This window comes from Populus trichocarpa, chromosome 16, assembly GCF_000002775.5.
Source record: "Populus trichocarpa isolate Nisqually-1 chromosome 16, P.trichocarpa_v4.1, whole genome shotgun sequence".
Classification (NCBI taxonomy): Eukaryota; Viridiplantae; Streptophyta; class Magnoliopsida; order Malpighiales; family Salicaceae; genus Populus; species Populus trichocarpa.
In genome coordinates, this window is record NC_037300.2 from 6646777 (window position 1) to 6667809 (window position 21033).

At 31.9% G+C, this 21033-nt stretch overlaps 1 protein-coding gene across 2 annotated transcripts; it reads left to right on the forward strand.

Moving 5' to 3' along the window:
• Positions 1 to 3875: 3875 nt before the first annotated feature.
• On the forward strand, positions 3876 to 7267 carry LOC7465295 (nuclear transcription factor Y subunit B-10). Of its 2 annotated transcripts, XM_002322817.4 has the most exons (7): positions 3881 to 4067; positions 4186 to 4419; positions 4509 to 4638; positions 4877 to 4882; positions 4962 to 5036; positions 5187 to 5243; positions 6891 to 7267. In XM_002322817.4, the coding sequence occupies exons 2-7, from the start codon at positions 4196 to 4198 to the stop codon at positions 6927 to 6929; spliced, it is 531 nt and encodes a 176-aa protein (XP_002322853.1). In that variant the 5' UTR covers positions 3881 to 4067; positions 4186 to 4195; the 3' UTR covers positions 6930 to 7267. The 2 variants fall into 2 exon arrangements, with proteins under 2 accessions (XP_052304127.1, XP_002322853.1); XM_052448167.1 differs by lacking the exon at positions 6891 to 7267 and having other exon boundaries at positions 3876 to 4067; positions 4962 to 5198.
• The last annotated feature ends 13766 nt before the right edge of the window (positions 7268 to 21033 follow it).

Here is a 21033-nt window from a genome sequence, read left to right on the forward strand (position 1 = left end):
AAAACATAATCAAGAGAGCTATTATTTGAGTTTGTTCCCTTGATCTCCTATTAGAATGGAATCATTCTCGGATCTTATAAGCTATGGGTAATATTATTGGAACTATTATTAAAATTAAATACAACATGCAAATAAATCTAAAATATTTTAGGGAGAGAAAAGGCTGGAATTAATTTTGTTTAGAATTATTTTTTGGACTTGATTCCTAGAGATTTGATTGAAGATTTGGGTTGAAATTCTAGGGTTGAGGAGCTAAAATTAAAAGATTGGAATCTAGATTTAAATGTTGAAATCGTAACTGGATAATCTAAATTTAATTGTTAGGATTTTGGGTTTTATTGATTTGGACTAAATTGGATAAATTGAGAACATGAATTAGATGGGCTGAATTAAACTAATTTAATTCAATTACACTTAATTAGTATTCATTAGACTGAATTGATTGGAATGAAACAAATATGATTGAAATGAGGTTATATAAATAATCAATTGATGATCCCTTGGATATTTCTTCATTTTCATTATAGTCTTTGGCTTTGCATTTTTTCAATTGCCCTAAATCATCTTTCTTTTCAATTGTGTTCCTAATTGAATTAGTTTAGACCTTCAGATTTAACCACTTGTTGCAGATTCATCCATAGTTCCTAAAATTATGCAATTTTGACCAATCTAACTCTCGATTTTGATCTTCTTCTTCAACTAAGCTCTCCATTGATATCTAACTTGGCTATTTATTTGGAAATTACCCTTGAACTTCAAATTTCTTTTAGTCTTTGCCAAATTAAATCAAATTAACCTCATTTCTCAATTTCCTTCTCAATTTAACCCTCATTTGTGACCAAAGAATTCTCAAACTTTATTTTTTGCTATGATGCTCAGTTATTGGCTCAATTTCAACCTTAGTTATTTTTTTGATTTTCATGATTTATTATTATTATTATTATTATTATTATATTATTATTATTATTATTATTAGTAGCAGTAGTATTTTAACACATAAAAACTAAATAAAAATGATTAAAATTAACTAAAAATATTGAAAAATATATTTTTGGGATTTTTCTAAATTTCTCAAAATATATATGAAAATAAAAAGTGAAAATCGAGTTATGACATAGTCTATTAAAACCCTTTACAAATTGCATTATAAAACCATCTTATGTTTATCATCAACCTCCAATATAATAATAGGTTTAATTGGAGATAAATTGCAATGAAGTTCGTAAGCAATTTGAAGATTCAAAAGGTTGAGAACTACCTAAATAAACCAAAATATAAAAAGCTCATTGGTTTATTTTTTTTTTAACTTATAAGGTATGAACCCTTACAATACATTCAAGAACATTAATTAAAGTATAATGTATATACTTCAGCGTTGTTATATTTTTGTTTAACATAATTTTCTCATCCTCACCTTTGTTAACAAGCTCTTCCACTATATGAATGAAGTACAATTATTTATTTTTAATCGATAACTAGGGGAATATTTTTCATCATATTAGAAATACTCATTCTTAGCTTTTTAAAAGTTTTTTCTAGGTAAATATGGGTTTTTTTATAGATAAATTATATAAGTGGACAAAGCATTTGTTAAGTTAATCTAGGGAATGCTATAGTAGAAAAGTTGGTATATTTTTTTTATAGAAGAATTGTATAGATAAGGTAGAATATATAACCATGAAAGCTCTTGGTAAAGGAAGGAATGGATGTTTTGAGACATGGTTTTGTTTACCTAGTTCATACTATCAATTATTCATTTCTTTTTTTCAACGAGGAGAAACTATAATTGAAAATTTAATTTTGAATAGAGGTAGGTAATAGCTTTATAAAATTAAATGGAGTGTAGAGATACCAGACCTTGAACTTTAAAAAGGTTATCTATTCTCTCCATCATGTATCAAAGAAAATAAAAAAGGAAAGATAGTTGTAGGGAAAATAAAGATACTGAAAATATTAAATAAAATTGTAAAAGAAAGCGAGTAAATAAAAACAAGAAAGACAAATTGAATGGATAAACATTTATATATATGGGGCTGAGTATCATTTATAGTAGTTGTATGGCCTTTTATATATTGGTATCGAGTTTGAATCTTATCTAAATATATAACTCTAATCCTACATAAATATTTGTATCAGATAAAGAGAATTTATTGAATCCTAATACAAACTAAACTTCTCCTCTATTTATACCCATGTGAATCCTAAACTAATATATGACTTTTGAATTGGTTATTTTGTTAAGGACCTCCACTCTAAAAAGAATTAAGTTTTTTGATTCTTTGTACGCGTTCAAACTCCTATGATAAATTGATTTCTCTTGGTCGATTTTGACCCTTGATCACTTGTTTAACTATTTTGTTAATTATACTAGTCAATCAAAACTCTTTCAAAGTGGTCAATTCTGCTACACTCAATAGATTTTAAATTTCATTTAATTTTGCTTGGTGCAACACCACATCAAAGTTTTTAATATATAACTTTAAATTAGCAATTTGTTATACATTCTTAATAACAGCTAAAGGTTTCACCCACCACAAAATCTACTACATAGAGCTAGGTTGTGCTTTTTCTACGTAAGAACAACATCTTTGAAAGATTTAATTTAAGTTTAATGCTAGTGTAAAACATCTAAATGAAGAAAATAAAAAACATATTTTACCTTTTTTTTTTTTTTTGCCAAATCCATGGATTCCATGTCAATGAACTAATTTGTTTTACAAATTCAATTGTTGACATATTCACCATCAATAGAAGGAAAGTCTATCCTAGGCCTTCTTGGTTCATTAAAACTACAACATAGAAACTGTTATGATGGTGATCAAAGGATGACTCATTAAGAGTTAAGACTGATTTTTAGATAACATCACTAGAGACAACTTGGAGAAATAATTAAGTAGAAGGTGGATGATGTTGTTGAAATAAACCAAAACTACCAAGTAAGACTTCAAGTTTCAAAAACCATTTAGATTATCTTCCCTCAACCTCTAGCCATCTAGCCATTTAAGGTAGCTTTATTGTATCTTTAATTGCAATGCCTTTAGATTGGATTAAGTGTCTTTGTCTAAGTTTCTTCAAGTTCACTAATATCTTATGTGTTGGGGGAGCCACGACCTCATATAGAGGTTCAAAGGCTTTGATATTAATTATTGAAAATGTAAATTACAAGGTATCAAAGTAGATTGATTCTAGTAAAAAATCAAGAGACTTAGAGAGATTTAGATTTCATTATTTTCACTTTTCACATTTATAATTTTCTTTTTATTGTGAATTATATAATTTCTTCTATAGATTTAGAATATTTTATTTTTTATACTACTTATAGCTAATTTTCACATTTATCTTCTTTTTCACATTTGTTTCAAGCTATAATTTAAAAGTTTTTTTACCAAATAAATATTATAACTTTCTTAATGAGTATAACACAAAATGCTCATCTCTACTAAAAAAGAATACGAATGCTTAAATAAAAGTGAAGTTTATAAATAAATACTTATAAACAAATGATGTATTATTGGAAATCACAATTTTTAAACTTGCATTAGGTTTTTGCATTTAAAATCACAAAAAAAGGGTCTATTTGTGCCCTTTTTGTTACAAGTTTTAATGGTGGGGGTAATTGGGTTGGTTTGATGGATAAGATATGTAATTGGAAATGTCCTTTGTTAAGAGATCTAAGTTTAGAATTATGTAATAGTTGAGGGACGAATATGATTTTTCTCGGTCAGGAAGACCTAGTTCCTGCTCTGCTGGCCTTTGAGTTTGACACGAGGTGGGTGGATAGAACGACGTCGTTAAGTGAATGGAAGCACAAAATAAACCGAAAGTTTCTGATACCACGTGGGTCTAATAAGATATCGACGAAATCTCGAAACGGAAAGAAATCGCAGAAACAAATAAATTAAAATTAAAAACAACCAGAAAGAGAAGAGAGAGAAAGAACAGAAAAACCAACGGTGTGATAAACCTCATTCTCTCATCTCAGTCGTCTCCTTTCACCTCGCTTCTCCAGCGTCCGATCCAATTATCCCTTCCCATCCGCGCCCTCTTTTTTCTTCTTCTTTTAACAGGTAATAAATTAAACACACACACACACAAGCACTTACTCTCTCTCTCTCCCCCTCTCCAAATTCTCTTCCTCTGATTGCTGTTTTGATCAATCAATTATGATTATTGGTGGTGAGTTAGGGTTTTCGATATGGCGGCAGAGGCACCGGCGAGTCCAGGGGGAGGAAGCCATGAGAGCGGAGACCAAAGTCCTCGCTCTAATTCTAATGTACGTGAACAAGACAGGTTCTTACCGATCGCAAATATCAGTAGGATTATGAAGAAAGCGCTACCTGCTAATGGAAAGATTGCTAAGGATGCTAAAGAGACTGTTCAAGAATGTGTTTCTGAGTTCATTAGCTTTATCACTAGCGAGTAAGTGGTGTTATTTAATTTTATTTAGTTTTTCTCTTTGGTTTGATTTGTGATTGAATTGTTGACTTTGAGGGTTTTGTTTGGTGTAGAGCAAGTGATAAGTGTCAGCGAGAAAAGAGGAAGACGATAAATGGTGATGATTTGCTTTGGGCTATGGCTACGTTAGGGTTTGAGGATTATATTGATCCTCTTAAGATTTACCTGTCTCGATACAGAGAGGTGATAATTTATTTCAACTATTTTTTATTTTATTTTTGTACCTGATTTAATGTTAGATTTTGCTTGGTGGTTTAAATTATAAGAAACGGATATGGAATGGGATTTGGGAATTTAATTTTTGTTGCTGTTTTGTATTGTTTTTTAGTATGCAAGATAGTGATTTTGTTGCGATTTGAGTAAATGATGATTGACTGATGTTTTTGTTGTTATGTGTATGGGGATTGAATGGATGATGCAGATGGAGGTATGCCAATTATTATGTGCTTTTGATATTTTCTTGTTTTGGAGTGTTTGGATATATAATGAGATACGGCGTTTGATAGGGTGATACCAAGGGATCTGCGAAGACTGGAGATACATCTGCTAAAAAGGATATTCACCCTGGTCCAAATGCGCAGGTGAAATGGAGCTTTATGTTGCTGAGTTACTGCCATTTCTTATTTTTAGTCAATCAACGTACCTCCTTGTCTTTATTTTACAGTGCTAAACTTTTAGCAACCCTATCATAATCATCTTATATTGGGATATTTGGCAAATAAATTTTCCAGATTTCTCATCAAGGTTCTTTCTCACAAGGTGTTAGTTATGGAAATTCAAATTCTCAAGTAAGCACCCTCTCCCTCTCTCTCACACACACTGCACAGTGTGATAATCATTCTTGGAACATTTCTTCTTATCTGGACATTAAATTAATGTAAGCATAACATTATGCTTGAGGAACACAATTTAATTTTAATAGGAAATAGGTTTTTTTTTTATTTTTTGGGTGGTAAAGATTACTTCATTACAGCTAGGAAATCAACCTAGGTTGGATCCTTAACTTCCTTTGTAAATTAACATCAGCGTACCTAAGAAATTATCCTTCCTTCTCTGTGAAAGGATTTGCTTTATATCATTAAATGTATGGGATAGTCAATTATTGTGGAATAACTGTTTTCCAGTTTTTATATTGGCTAATAATTGGCTGAACTATTTGCTAGCTACATGTCAACATGTCACGCACATCTATTCAGATACACTTGGTTGCTAGATTAGGGCCCTGGAAAGGTTATGCATATGTGTGCCAGCTTTGGTTTGCAAGCCTAAGGTCTTTGTTATTGAACTGTTGAATTATTCTGTCTTGCATATGGGGATATATCTTTATCAAGGGGATTGTAGCGTTGTTCCATCCAAATGACACCACCTTGCTTCCTTATTCTGTTATATATGGCGCTACCATTCCATGCCACCAATGCGTTTCCTGCCTTCTGCTGTCATTGCTGCTGACACTATCACCATCTAATGCCATATGCCATCAGCATTGCTACCATGAAGTTTTCAGCGCCACCATTACCTTTTCTGCCTTTATTTGACTGCTATACAAAACAGTTACCATCACCACTATACTGTACAAATCATCAACTTTCATGCAGTTGCCACCGTCATAGCATCTCAATTTCCACTAACACCCTATACCATGCGATGTGTCATTGCTGTCGTCCCCTCCTTTAAATTTTTAATAGTTTTATAGTAAAGTAACTTAAACTCAAATCTATAGCAATCCAAACAATAGGATAGATTAGGCTGTGCCCTGATTAACTCCAAACGAGTCCCAAGATGTATATTTACCCCCATTGGGTTCTGGGTGGTTGAGTGTGACCTGTAGTTAGTGCAACTATACAGCTCTAGTGGCTAGTTACTAGAGATTAAATGGTTTTCAATTAGTCATTGTGGTTTTAATTGTTTGAGACATGATGAGAGATGGACTTATTTCATCTTAAATCTTTCCTGTTCAAGTTAAAGTGTACTGAAATATAATTTGAACAAGAGGAACTGGAATTTCAGACTTTCCGATATGTTCCTGTTCATTGACAATTATGTGAAGAGTGATTCTGAATTTGATATGCACGCCCAACCCTAATTTTTGTGTGAATGTGTTCAAAATCCCACACATACTCTGGCACTTCTGTCATGTGCAGAGCATAGGATGGGGGTGGGTGTTTTGGATTTGATTTTGTTTTTAGCAGGGATTCACTATTTGAACCGTTACTCTTCATCTTTTCCTTCAATTGTCGTTTCTAAATTGTTTTGATAGTAAACTCTATGAACTTTATACTCTCTTTTTTTCTTAGCATTCATGGTTGGTTGCATCTCCATATAATCCTAGAGTGATTTGGTTGATGGAACTAAAAGAGTTATCGCTACATAACAAATTCCCTTTTCATTTCATAGTCTAGTATTTTTATTTACTAGACTTCTCTAAATGTTTGCAGGCTCCGCACATGATGGTCCCTATGCAAAGCAACGAGTAGATATGTGCTCTTTTACAATGAATTCTGTCATTTAGACGGTATTGAATTTCTCATCCAGTTCCTAGAACCAATAGTGTTTCAAAACATAAAACATTGGTATGGTGTAAGCACTGACAGCTTGAGTGGTTTTTATTCACTTGTTGTATCCTGGGTTGTTTCCGGTAAGATTTGTATAATTTGGGTATCTATCGGAGGTAGAATGACTCTTGAAGCATTGTAAATAATGGGAACTTGTAACTTGTGTCTTGATTTTTAGAATGGGTACTTGGCAAGGGTATGTCACTCTGTTCTTATATATAAAACCGGGGCATCTTTTAATGATGCGGTGATTTTATTCATACTATGTTAATGCTATAATTGGTTTGAACGGTGAATGAAGGCCTCTGATCTTAAGAAGACTGGAATGTTTCCAATTTCTTTACTTTTATCACAAGCTGGAAAAGAAAAGAAAATGCAAGGATGAATGGACTCGAATAACATCTAGATTTCAACTGGTGTGACTTTAACCTTGATCCTGGCTCCGCATTTTGTTTGATTTATTGCGATCTTACTATTCATATCAGCCTTGTGGTAAAACTTGCTGTGTTCATCTGTGCATGTTCTTTTGCTTGTTCTGGATATCTTCTAGTGGATTCAAATGATTGTGATTCATGAATAGCCAGGGAGACAAAGTTTTAAATCTCCAATGTATTTTGTGAAATCGCGATCCCCATCACAATCACGAAACAACAATCACTTTCATGGATCACAGATCGCTGTACTGTTGTCATGTATATATTTACAACTTTTTAAAATTTGCTAAATATATACTGTAATATCTTGCAATTGTAAAAATATATAAACAATAAATTATAACAATGAGAAAGTTGAGAGATTATGAAAAAGGAATTTGAATATGAAAAGCTAGATTGTTTTGGTAAGTTAGCACATTTAAAAAAATTATTTTGTAAAATAATATAAGTACAAAAATAATCAGGAAATTAGCACACTCAAGAGAGTCGCAATTAATATATGAGACATGCTAGTTGCATCTGCGACTAGCGTGTTGTAGATGGTATAAGTGGAGTGATTTTTCTAACACAGATGATATAAGTGACTTTTAATAAAGACAACATGAGGCAGACTATTCTGTCATCAACTCTATATCAAAAGAAAAAAAATTACAATTCACACAATCATAAATAATTGATTTTTCAGCATCAAAATATAGTTCATATATAAAATTTAGACGGATAATTAATATAACATAATATTTTATTAAAAATTAAACTAACTATATTTTTATTCATAATTTTCATAATATATAATAACATGTAATTATATCTAATAATCTCCCCAACTTGTAGAAAGGTCTGAAGCACTCGTGTATGAGTCTGGAGCATCATCCCAACTCATCCAAATCGAGGACGAGTCTGTAATGTTCATGCAGGTGTGAGGAGGACCAATGACATCCCAGCTCGTGGATGAACTTGGGACACTCGTGGATGGGCTTGGGATGGTTGTGGACAGACCAACATCCCAACACTTCCATGATAAGTAATCTCATCTTCTGCTAATGTTGTTTCAAGACGCCCAATCTCATGAAGTCCACCATGACATAAAATTAAGTGTAGTGTTGGCCACAATATATCCCTTTCCATTGATATCTTCACGGATAGTCGTTGTTTTCTGAGCTTCCCGTACCAAGTAATTAATCTATATACATACATTAAAAACCAATTAGTAGTCATCATTCATAATAAAATTAATTTGGTTTTTAATAAATGTAAAACAATATTGCATACCAATCAATTATGTCTTGGATATTAGGGGCATACTGCATCAGATTTCATGGATGCTTTGGGAAACATGACAAGGTCGATGTAATGAAACAACATGTAATGAACTGACACCATGTCATATAGGCATCTATATCATTTGTCGGATGCCACTCCTAAAAAACATGATCTCTCTTGGCATCCCAAATATCAAAGTAAGATGCATGAATTACCAACCAGTTTTCCTAGCTATTAATACTGTGCAGCTCGTCTCCGGTATCAACATATCTGAAATATACTGAGATAGTCCAAACCGACGCATTACCCGATTTAGACAATGTATCTTAACAATGTCAAAGCAGTGTGACAAGACTTATGCTAACCAAATATCAGATCTTATTGGCAAAAATGAAAGTATCAAGTCCTCTGTATAAGACATCTATAAAGCCTATCAGAAACATATAAATAATTTATTTCAGATTAACACTCAAATAAAAAAAAATTAAATACATATATGTTACATACCTGATGCGGTAGTTGGGCATCTAAGTCATCATGGTAAAACTTGTGGATATGAGTGAGATTTACCGTGAAATGTCTAACCTCACATCATCGGACATGACAAGCCACAAAGTTAACATCTTTTTTTTGCATTCAATTTATATAAATAACATGTTGAATACAATCAAATATATTTTTAATTATTACCTAGAACCAATGAAGAGTGGCCTTTGAGTGACAATGTCAAACATGTTATTACCTTAACTCTCTGAACGTCCAATATGAATACACTCCTATGACCAGAACTATATTAATCAATATTGAGAATTATAAGCATTTAAAATGTCATTAATTCTAATAATTAGATAATTTGAAATACGTAAACTTGAAGAAATAGGAGACACCCAACAATTTGTCTTCTCTTTTTTAGACATGTTTTACATAGTTATCAGTATAAATATGCAAGTATGCCCCCTCCTCAACTATAATTCAGAATGGCCCAAAAATCATCAAGTAGTGTTAGAAAGTATAATGGTACTGCATTGCCACCAATATTTGTGAAAATAAAACCTCCAAACATGTGTAATATGTATGCTCGAGCATACATAATCAGCTTGTCTGCTGTCACATCTATTGAGGGGTTTGAAAATTAGCATCCAACCATGGCAACTTGATGCAGTCACCTCTATGTGCACTGGATGGAGGCACCCTCCTAATAGACAATCACATAAAGTATATCTATCAATCGAGCCTCCACAACTAGTGACATGTGTCCCATCTATCGAAAGACCGGATATAATCTCCATATCCTGAGTGTTGGTGCCATCTCACCAACATGTAGATGGAAAGTGTGTGTCTCATGTCTTCATCGCTTATCAATGCTGTAATCAATGCATGATTAAGATGTATACAACGCAACTGACTAATCTCATAAAAACCAGTCTCGATTACATATAGATGCACGCGATCATGTTGTCTAGGTATGACCGGATCACCGTCCTGAAAATCAAACAATTTAGTTAAATCATCAATTAATATAGTTAAAATTATATAATTAGAAATCTTAATTAAAATATTCATCTTACCTCTCCACTCCAAATATCATCTGAACGATGTTGATCCTGCATATATAATATCGACATATCATCAGGACTTGCAACAACAATAAGGTGGCCATATCTGTCGGCACTCCTAGAAGAGTTCGAACCTCCTCTAGTCCAAACCATATCTATCTCGAGGTCCTGTATAAAACAATATTAGAATTTGCAATATAATTGAACATACATATAGTTAAATTAAAAACATTAATTGAAGTTGACTTAATTTAAAACAAATATAAAAAAAATGACATACGTTGTCTAGTTTCACAAGTTTTTATGTTATGACCCTTTTGACCGTATATGCAACTTAATTTAATAAGTGCCCTTCTTGACCATCCATCTCATTATATAAACAAGTGAATTTTCTTTGACCTTTATCCGTCTGCCATCTAGTTGGACATCCATATACATTTGGACTAGTATATGCATACCACAATGATGACCAAGCAAGGGTTGAAAACAAGGACTGTGCATTTTTGTACAACGAGTTGGAGTAGAAATCATCAATAAATTATACATAATCCACATCTCGTAAAGTGCACATGCAATTAGGTGTGAACATGGTCGATGATATAATTGTCATTTGCCACAAGTACAAGTTGCTTCATTGATGTTAATGGTTTCCCATATTTCTCTTGTAACACCAGTTGCTGAAGGTGTCTTGGATTGAAATATACCACCTCTAAGATCAAATAGAGATATCAAATGTGATCTAGAAGTTTTCGCATCATAAAGTATTTTAGCTAGGACTTTCAGAGGCCACAACACATCACAATTCAAATTTTTTTTTAACTTTATCTCTGCGCTCCATAAAATATTTATTACATCTAAAAACCATTATCTACACTATAACTGAAATAGGAAATCCATGGATAGTTTTTTAAACATTATTAAAAACCTTTGACAAGTTCATGGTCATATTGTCATAATGACGACCACCATAATCATAAGATAATGCCCACTTTTTTTAGGTTCAACTTCTAACCACGCTCTGATTGCATCATCAATTCTATTAACTCCTTATATAAAATGTCAAAATCTTGTTTAGAAGGATTTGTACACATCCTATGTAACATATTTTTCAATGCAATATTTTTTAACTTTGTCTTGAAGTTACTCATAAAGTGTCGTAAACAATATTGATGATATCCAATAAGCTTAGGAAAAAATTGTGCCATAGAACTCTTTATTACCACATGTCTATCTGATATAATACACAACTCGATCCATCCTCCAATCACATATCGACGAAGAAAATTTAAAAATCAACTCCAATTATTGTTCGTCTCTTCTTCCACAATAGCAAAACACAACAGATAAACATCATTATTCGTATCATAAGTAACTACAATCAACAACTTAGCCTTGTACTTACTATAAAGGTGAGTATCATTAATATTAATTAGAGAATGACAATATTTAAACCTATTAATTGAAGCACCAAATGCCCAAAATGCTCTCCCAAATGTTGCCTTATTGCTATCTACCATTTTATGATCTCAAGTGAGAATTGTTCCTAAATTTGAATCTCTGATGGCTAGTAGAGTTCTATATGGGTTTTGAAATGACTCTTCATGTATTCCAAATAATCTCTTCAATATGTTTTTTTTGTCGTCCACGCCTTCTAATAAGATATTTCATGCCCATAATCCTTCTCTACGATACCCTAAATCATTGCAACACTCGTACTTAACTCCGTCTTCTTAATTATCAATATCATTTTAGCAATTAGATCTAAGTCAATTCGATGATGACATTACAAAAGAAGAGGGTTCTGACATGTGTGTGACACTTTCAATTTAGAAATTTCCCATGAATCAGACCTTTGGTGATACCCCTATGTAAATACCATTTACAAATCGGTTCTTGAACACAATGCAACTAAACATAAGACTTTATTGAATGATGGATCTTGTATTGCAAAGAATTCTTTATATGCCACTACTTTACTGTATCAACACATTCAGACTTGTCTTTGAATCTTCTCCCAATCTTTGACTCATCAATTAATAAGCCTGAATGCCTATTACTATTAGTCCAATCATTGCATCCATATTGGTCATCCACACTAACAACCTCAAATTCATGAGCTAGAGGTGTCATGTATTAATTAACAAGATCAAGCAACTCAGCATCCCCATCTTTCTCATCAACCATAACTCTATTAATGCGATGCTTATTTTCTTCATCACTTAGTTCGGATTCTCCATAATAATATGGAGCAGATGTCATACCCAACCGAGGTTTCATATTAACAATTTCCTGCCCTGAAACTTGTCTACTGGCATTACCACCTAACCTAGATGGACTAGTTGTTTGTGATGTCTATATGATTCTTTGAGAGTTACTTAGAAACTGGGTCAACTCCATACTAGAAGAGTTTCCTCGTTTAGTTATATTATTCAAGTAGAGCTCCAGAGTATTAATCCTATTGATCTTCGCAAACCCACACATTGAATTCACACTCTTGTCACTACAGATCGATACCCTAACATAATGAGCTTGACTAACCCTGATTTGCAACATTCTTCAAGTAATTTCAACTTCTATTTCAAACACATTTTAGCCAAGTTCATCACATAACATTTTTTATAATTCGTTAAGAGACATGTATGATGTAGCAATTAGGAATTTATGGCTTCTTCCATTATAAGTGATACCACTATCAATATTGATAATGATATCATTATGAAAGCATAATATTCCTAAATTATCAGATATTCTGTCAAACAACACTACAAAACACAATTTTAATTTATTAATATCTTGGAGTTATTCAAAATGCATCAATTATCAACTAAAAATATATCTAATTAACATAATCCATAATTTAACCTAAATCAACACTAACATTTCAAACACATAATTTTGTTAATTCACAATTAGCAACAACCTAAAATAATTGATTATTTAACAAAATAACCTAACTATCAACTAAAAATATATCTAATTAACATAATCTATAATTTAACCTAAATCAACACTGACATTTATTCTCCATAATTTTGTTAATTCACTAAATAACATAATTAATACTAATTAAACATAAATTAATTCCTAATTCAAAGCCCTAACATTCAATAAAATGAAATTAACACTAATTAAACATAAATTACATGAAATTAATTGAGGGTGTTCAATATACTTCTAGAAGTAAAATGTGGCTAGTAAGGGTGATCGATGGTGGTGTTTTGGCTGGAATGTGGTTGCCCCTCCGCTGGTAGAGAGAGAAAGAGAGAGGTTGTCGCAGGTAGAGCTAGAGAGAATAAAGAGAGAGATGTGTGATGTAAAGAGAGATAGGTGTTTTAAGGCTGCTTGGGGTGTTTTTAGTGATGGTGAGAGAGATATCTAGCTGGTGACTAGAGGGGAGGACCGGGGGAGGGGGGAGGAGAGAAAGAAAAAAAAAAGAAGTTGCAAGATTTAAAATTCAAGATGAGTAGCGACTGATTGAAGTTTGCTATTTTTTTAATTATTTTATTAACTATGTTTCTTTATTATTATTTTTAACTGTGTTAAAAAACAAAAAAATAATCTGAAAAGCTCGGTTTTGTAAATGAACCATTACCAATCCCTTATTTGCAAAATAACTGGCAATAATAGTTGTTACTATTATATAATTGATGTTATGCTGCAAATAACATGCTATAACTTTGAAATCTTGATTTCATCAAATAGGACTGTCAATTAAACTATGCAGAGAAAGTTCAGTCATACAGTATCATGCTTGTATTGCACACTGAAGAATTTCCTTGGATCCTTCTTTGTGATGAATTTTCGTTGATGTCATGATGTGTGTCATCATCTGTGTACTTGCTCAGTCTTGTCCTGCCGGCAAGCCTGGATGATCCACCAGGACTAGAAACTAGAAGCTAGGGTCTTGGTTCCCCTATGAAAGTGACAATTGAGCCAGTAAGGAAAGAGGGAGGAAGGAACCATGGCTTTTGCGTGCTTTCTGGTGCAAGCTGACTGCTTAGCACCAATCTGGTTGGTGCCTTCCTCTTTAAGTTGGACCAAAGAATGCTATGGACTTGATTGGTTCAGTTAAGGTTGGGTCTACTCTACTGGTAAGGTGCAACAAATTTAAAAGTAAATAGTGGGAGAAAAAATTGCCCTCCTCATTGCCTAGCAAGCAACAATGTCCATGGACCCCATCGCTTTCTTTTGCGCCTGTCCCCTGCACAAATCAAAAGACAATTCTAATGTTGCAAACACTTTAAAACCATCAGCATGCATTACTTTACAGATAGGGAAGATTTGCTAAAACCAAGATTTACTTTAGCAAGAGTTATTAGTCACAGTAGTGGTTTTGCTAAGACTGGTAATCTTGGATAATAGGTGGAAGTTCCTCTATTTCATCATAGAATTACCAAGCAAATTGTATAATTACATCATTGAGAACATGCCGCAGAAGTTGGAAGAGCAATAACTCATCATTGGCGAGGAGAATCACCCTTTATAAATCAGTTTTGGCAGTTGTCCTGCTGTATCCAATGCAATCTTCCCTTATTCCAGAATCAATTTGTTATGAGATTGAAAAAAATATGCAGAAGATTTATATGGGGAGAGAATGAAGGTAAAGCTAAAGTCCACCTAATCTATTGGAGCACATTATGCCAGTCGTTGTTAGATGGAAGATTGGGATTAAAGAAGATGCATTCAGTGAATAAAGCCTTTGTTATGAAATTATGATGGGGGATTATTCATGACAAGACCAGCCTCAATTGGGCCGCAGGAGCGCATTTCTCCTATATATTCAGGCTAAAAGAAAAGATTCCTAACTATGGAAAGCAATTTGCAAAACTTGGCCTCGTGTTGTTGATGGTGTTAGCTGGGCAATTGGTAGTGGAAGAGGCATTCAGTTCTGGATGGATAATTGGCTAGAAGGTTTTGGCCCGTTAATTAATCATGCACTTCAAGAAATTCCAGTGGAGATGAAAAACCTATCAATTGCCAAAATGGTTAACATCAATGAACAATGGAGATGGGAAGCCTTTGCCCACCTTCTTCCCATGCAAGTGACTGTAGTTATGGCTAGTTATCTCCCTCCTACTAGCGTGGTGAATGATGATAAGGTCTTCTAGAGCTTTTCTTCTAGTAGAATCTTCTTCATTAAACCTGCATGCGAGTCTCAAACCAACATGATGAATTCAAGGATCCTATTTGGAAACTCATATGGAAGTGGAGGGGACCGGAAAGAGTAAGAGCTTTCTTATGGACAGTTGCGCGTGAAAAGATCATGACCAATGAATCTAGGGTTCATCGTAAACTTGCTCCTGATCCATATTACCATAATTGTCGGATTGAAAGGGAAACAGTGCTTCACGTTCTGAGAGACTGCAACAATGGAAAATGGCACAACCAAAAAACTCCCAAGAAAGACTCTCCCCCAAATTGTACTCCTACTGCTACAGTGAGGTCATTGGTTGCAGATACCATGTTAGCCAACGAGATTGACGCTAACAGTTCGAAAATCATTAAGCAAGACAATATGGTTAGCTGGAAATACCCTCCGAAGCACTGGATGGAATTGAAAGTTGATGGATGCAGCAACGGCAATCTAGAAAATGCTGGTTCGCGTGGAATTATTCAGGATCGTCTGGTTTCGTGGGTCAGAGGTTTTGCCATGAACATTGGAATTTAGTAATTCTGTCAAAGCTGATCGTTGTTGGGCTGTGATCACCGGGTTAGTCAACAAAGCAAGAGAGTTATTGGCTGGAGAATGAGAAGTTTCAATTCAACTGTATACAAAGAGGCCAATTCAGCAATAGAATGGTTAGCTAATTTTGAGCTAACATATATTTCTCGTTTAATTAATTTTTTCAAGGCTCTTCAGCCCCAATTTCAAAAAAAAAAAAAAAAAAACTAACAAGAAAGATGGAGCGAAACGTATAAAGATTTGAAATGCAAGAACTTATTTTTTTGTTTTTGAAAAAAAACATAGATTGCTAGAGAATGACATTGGTTGTTTGAAAAATAGTATAATCTTAATACGATACAATTGCGTTCATGAATATTGGTTTTATACTATTAAGATTTGTTTGTGGTTAATTTAAGGTTAATTATGACCTAGTTTGATATCTTTAAGGTGTGATCATAATCATTTTATTGAAATCTTTTTAACGATACTAAATATTTTAAAATAGAGTATCGGTTTATCTATGGTGAGCCATTCTTTCTTTCCCTTCCTTTTCTTCTCTCATTTCTTTTTTTTTCCACATCATCTTATCTCATCTTCCTTTCTTGGCCATTGGATCTTCAATCTTTTATCTTGGCCATTGAATCTTTATAAAATTTTGGGTTAACTTTTTTACATGTTAATTAATTTGTATGAGATATTTATTTTGGTTTCTCACTGAACAATTGTCATTTCTAATAGCGGTCGTGTACCAAACCAATATTTAAAGCACGATTGTTTATAAAACCAATATTCAAAACGTGATTATGTTCAAACTGTGTTATTTTTTACTTTTAACTTATATATCATTTTCCCAAAACTTTTTACCAAATTGTGTTGGAATGGTAAAAGACCTCAAGAAGTGCTAATTTTAAAATCAAATGGGAAGTTGATTATTGCTTTCTTGTACTAAGATGAAAGATAAAATAAAAGAGTTGTACCATTCCGTTCTAGCTTAGCTTTTCATAAAGACATCTTATCATTGCTCTTTTCTTCTCTCGGATTGGACATGTCTGAACTGCCCCTTAGCTTGGGTTGGGTGTGAAAAAAACCCTGAGTTGACCAAATTTCACTAATTCTACCTAGAAAGTCACCCGCGACTTGATCGACTTTTTATTATAATTTTTTTTTTTGTAAAGCAATATCATTTTGATATTTGTTTTATTAAAAAAAATAATTGATCCAAATCAACTTGCAAAACTCATTACTTAAGTTTTGCTTTAAGTCAATCCAGGATTGAGTTTATTAACTATGTGTTATAAAGTAAAAGGTGTGTTGTATTATTTATACTAAGCTTAATACTAGATTATTGCTTGCGCTATGTTGTGGGTTGAATTATAAGATAGTGATAACCCCATAGAAAGTAAATAAAAAAAAAATTATGAAATCAAATTCTTCATCAACCCAATGTTGAAAGATTAAATTGAACAAAAATTAAATAAAAAAGAGGACAAAAAATGACATGAGTCAACCTACCAAACCCGGGTAAGAAGATCGGGATAACTCCATAGAAAACAAATAAAAAAGATTGTAAAATCTAATTCTTAATAAACTCAATGTTTAAGGATAAAATTAAAAAAAGGACCAAAAAACATAAAGCTCAATAGAAAACAAATAAAATAATTATGAAACTCAATCCCTAATCAAATCAATGTTGAAGGATGAAGTTGAGAAAAAATTAATTAAACAAATGAAAAAAAAAAGATCGGGTCAACATGGCTAAGCTTTAAACTCGCAAATCAGGTTATAAAATTATGATAACTCTATATAAAATAAATTAAAATAAATTATGAAGTCTAATACCTAATAAACCCAATATTAGTTGATGAAATTAAAAAAAAAACTAAATTTAAAAATAAAAAAAAAATCTCAAAAATTTTGAGGACAAAAAAAAAAACTTTGACATTTCACTATTCATTATTACAATAAAATACCAAAACCTTTTAGTATATTTTAATGGATATATAAAAGTTAGAATGAGAATAATATATGAACATCCATAAATTATAATCCTCCTTTATCACATAACATTAATAAACCAACTAATTATATAAAAACATATCATCCAATTTAACCACATCATCTCTAGAACCAACAAATAATAACCATAACCATAACCTTACTCATGGATATTAAAAGAAAATTTATTCCTCAATTTAAGAAAAGAAAAAATTATTATATTTCCTAATATAATTAAAAATATATTCTAATTAGTTCTTATATTGAAAATAATTTATTCATGATAATGATAATAATATTATAAAAAAAATTGATGAATTAAGGAACTGATGAACGAACGACTTAGCCTAATTATCCAAAGAAATCAAACCATAAAACTCATTTTTCATTAAGTGTGGATGGTTGATTGAAAAGACACGTCATCAATTTGAATGCATCTTATGAGCACACAACACTATTTTCCCATTACATAAAGCTAGCTTAAAGCCATAACTTTGTATATATTATTAAAAACACTAAAACTGATAAGTGTTTTACTGAAACATGTTTTTGCTATTCTCTACACAAAAAAATTGCTTATTTATGGGTTAAAACTATCTTTTTCATGGAATCTAATAGTCATTTATAAATTGATTATGAGCAATTTAGTCTATTTAGTTTTGTTGATACAACAAAGTTACTTCTTCGTACTTAACAACAACAAAAATAGGCTTTTTAATCAAGAGTTTTTTTGCCTTTTTGATTTTCTTTGCATGGTTAAATAACATAAATACCCTTAGAATTTGTAAAATATTGAACTTGCAGAGAGGGTTTTTTTAGTCTTTTTAATATTTTTATATAGTAAAATGATGGGTTAAACCTTGATTACATAAAATTTTAAGGCTTGTTTGGAATGGTGTTTTTGTAAACCCCTAGATGAAATTCACAAAATTAATAAGGAAATTACTATGTTAAATGAGTAAATTGAATATTTGAATTAAGAAGGTGACTTTAGATTTTAGAAATTTCAAATAAAATGTTCCTATGACAATTTAAAAATAGAAATATAAAAACTAATGGGAAAATAAAAAAAACAAAGAAAAGAAGATAAAAACCAAAAGGAAGATATAAAAAAGGAAAGAAATGTTATGGGATATAATTTAATGAAATTTGATGTAGTCAGTTTAAATTCATTATTAAAAATGTGTCTGAATCTAGAAAATATTACTCGGTGAACATATAGGATACAATGTAAACTCATAGCCTGAAACCTGATAAACTAGAGATAAATATGAAGAATTTTTATAAATCCAGGGAGAAAATATTTAGAAAAGTATTTGGAATCTTTAAATAAATTAATATATGGTTTTATACACGAATGATTAGGACTATTAGTATAAGCTCTACATACTGTCGTACCCTCATGAGAGCTTAACATCGAGGCGACCCTTCCTGGTAGCGGGGAATTGATTTCGGGGTTTTTTTTTTGTGAAAAAGGGAGTCGCCACCTAATATCATGGTCACTAGAAAACCTAACTGGTCTTTCAGAGATTCTAAAGCAAGGGACTGCTTGCGTAAAGGGAAGGTTTTAGCACCCTTAATACGCCATACCTAAGGTAAGCTACTTGGTGCTTGGTTTGCCTATAATTGCTATGGTTTTGATGTTCTCTAATCCCATCAGTTTTCTAGGATAAGTCTGCTATGATGAACGAACTTGGGTTCAAAGTTTAAGGGAAAGAACCCTTAGCCAATATGAATCATACCTTTAGATATGTCTATAGAGTGCCAAAGAGAAACAATGCAGATCTCTTGAAGTCTATGCTTGATTTGAAATAAATTTAGAATTTATGAATTTAGAGACAGCTAAAATAGAAATCTAAGGAGATTTAATGTGCTTGAGAGCTCATTTTTCCCTTAGTATTTCAAGTGTTCGCGACTCGTAAATCACAAGGAAGAGAAAAGAGAAAACAAACTAAGTTAGAAATCTAAGGAAATTCAAGGTGCTTTAAAAGTCTATTTTTGCCTTAGTATTTCATATTTTCATGACTCATAAATTGTGCAATCAAAATTTGAAGTGTCCCCAATTATAATTGAGGCTTCTTTCAAGGACGCAATTAAATTGTTTTAAATAAAATTTTGGGCATAAATCTGCCCTTATGTTAAAAATAAACAAGTTGTATTCTTATTAACAATATTTTAAACATTTACCTTTCATAAGTTTATTTGCCCTTATATTATTAAAAGATAATGACTTGTTATTCATAGAAAAATATTTTTGATATATACCACTTGAGGTTTATTTATCCAAATATTAACAGTGAACAATGACGAATTATTCCCAATAATATTTTGAATATTAACCCCTTTGGGGTTTTTCTATCCAAACATTTGTAGTGAATAATAACAAATTATTCCTAATAATATTTTGGATATTAATCCCTTTGTGATTTCTTTATCCAAACATTACTAATGAATAATAACAAATCATTCCTAATAATATTTTGGATATTTACCCTTTTGGGATTTCTTTATCCAAACATTAACAGTGAATAAAAACAAATTCCCAAAAATAAGATTTTTATATTTTTGGAATATTGGCTAACACCCTTTGGAATTTACAAACATTTGTAAAATCCAAGATGCAAGAAAATAATTTTTTTGTGTTTAAGAAATCCATGCTAAAACATATTTTTTTGAAACCTCGAATATTTGTTTTTTTAAAAAAAACAAAGAAATTCAAAATATGTTAGGGTATTGGCCGTATGCAAGATACAATTTTTTTTTTTACATTTTTATATAAAAAAAAACACAACCACGCCATTAAGAGACCGTTTGGCATTGCGTTTGTAACTGCGTTTCATCAAATTTTGAATTTTTTTTTTTTTGCTAAAATTGAGTGCGGTTTGTACTTTTTGGATCGTTTTGATGTGCTGATGTCAAAAATAATTTTTAAAAAATAAAAAAACATCATTGACATATATTTCGGCACGAAAAGCTATTTGAAAAGCACCCACAACCACACTGCAAACACGCTCTAAACCAAGTATCACAGTAAACAAAAAAAACAAACCGTACACATATGTACTCTAGCATTCACAGAAAACTTAAAGCGGTTCAAGTCAACCAAGCCCCAT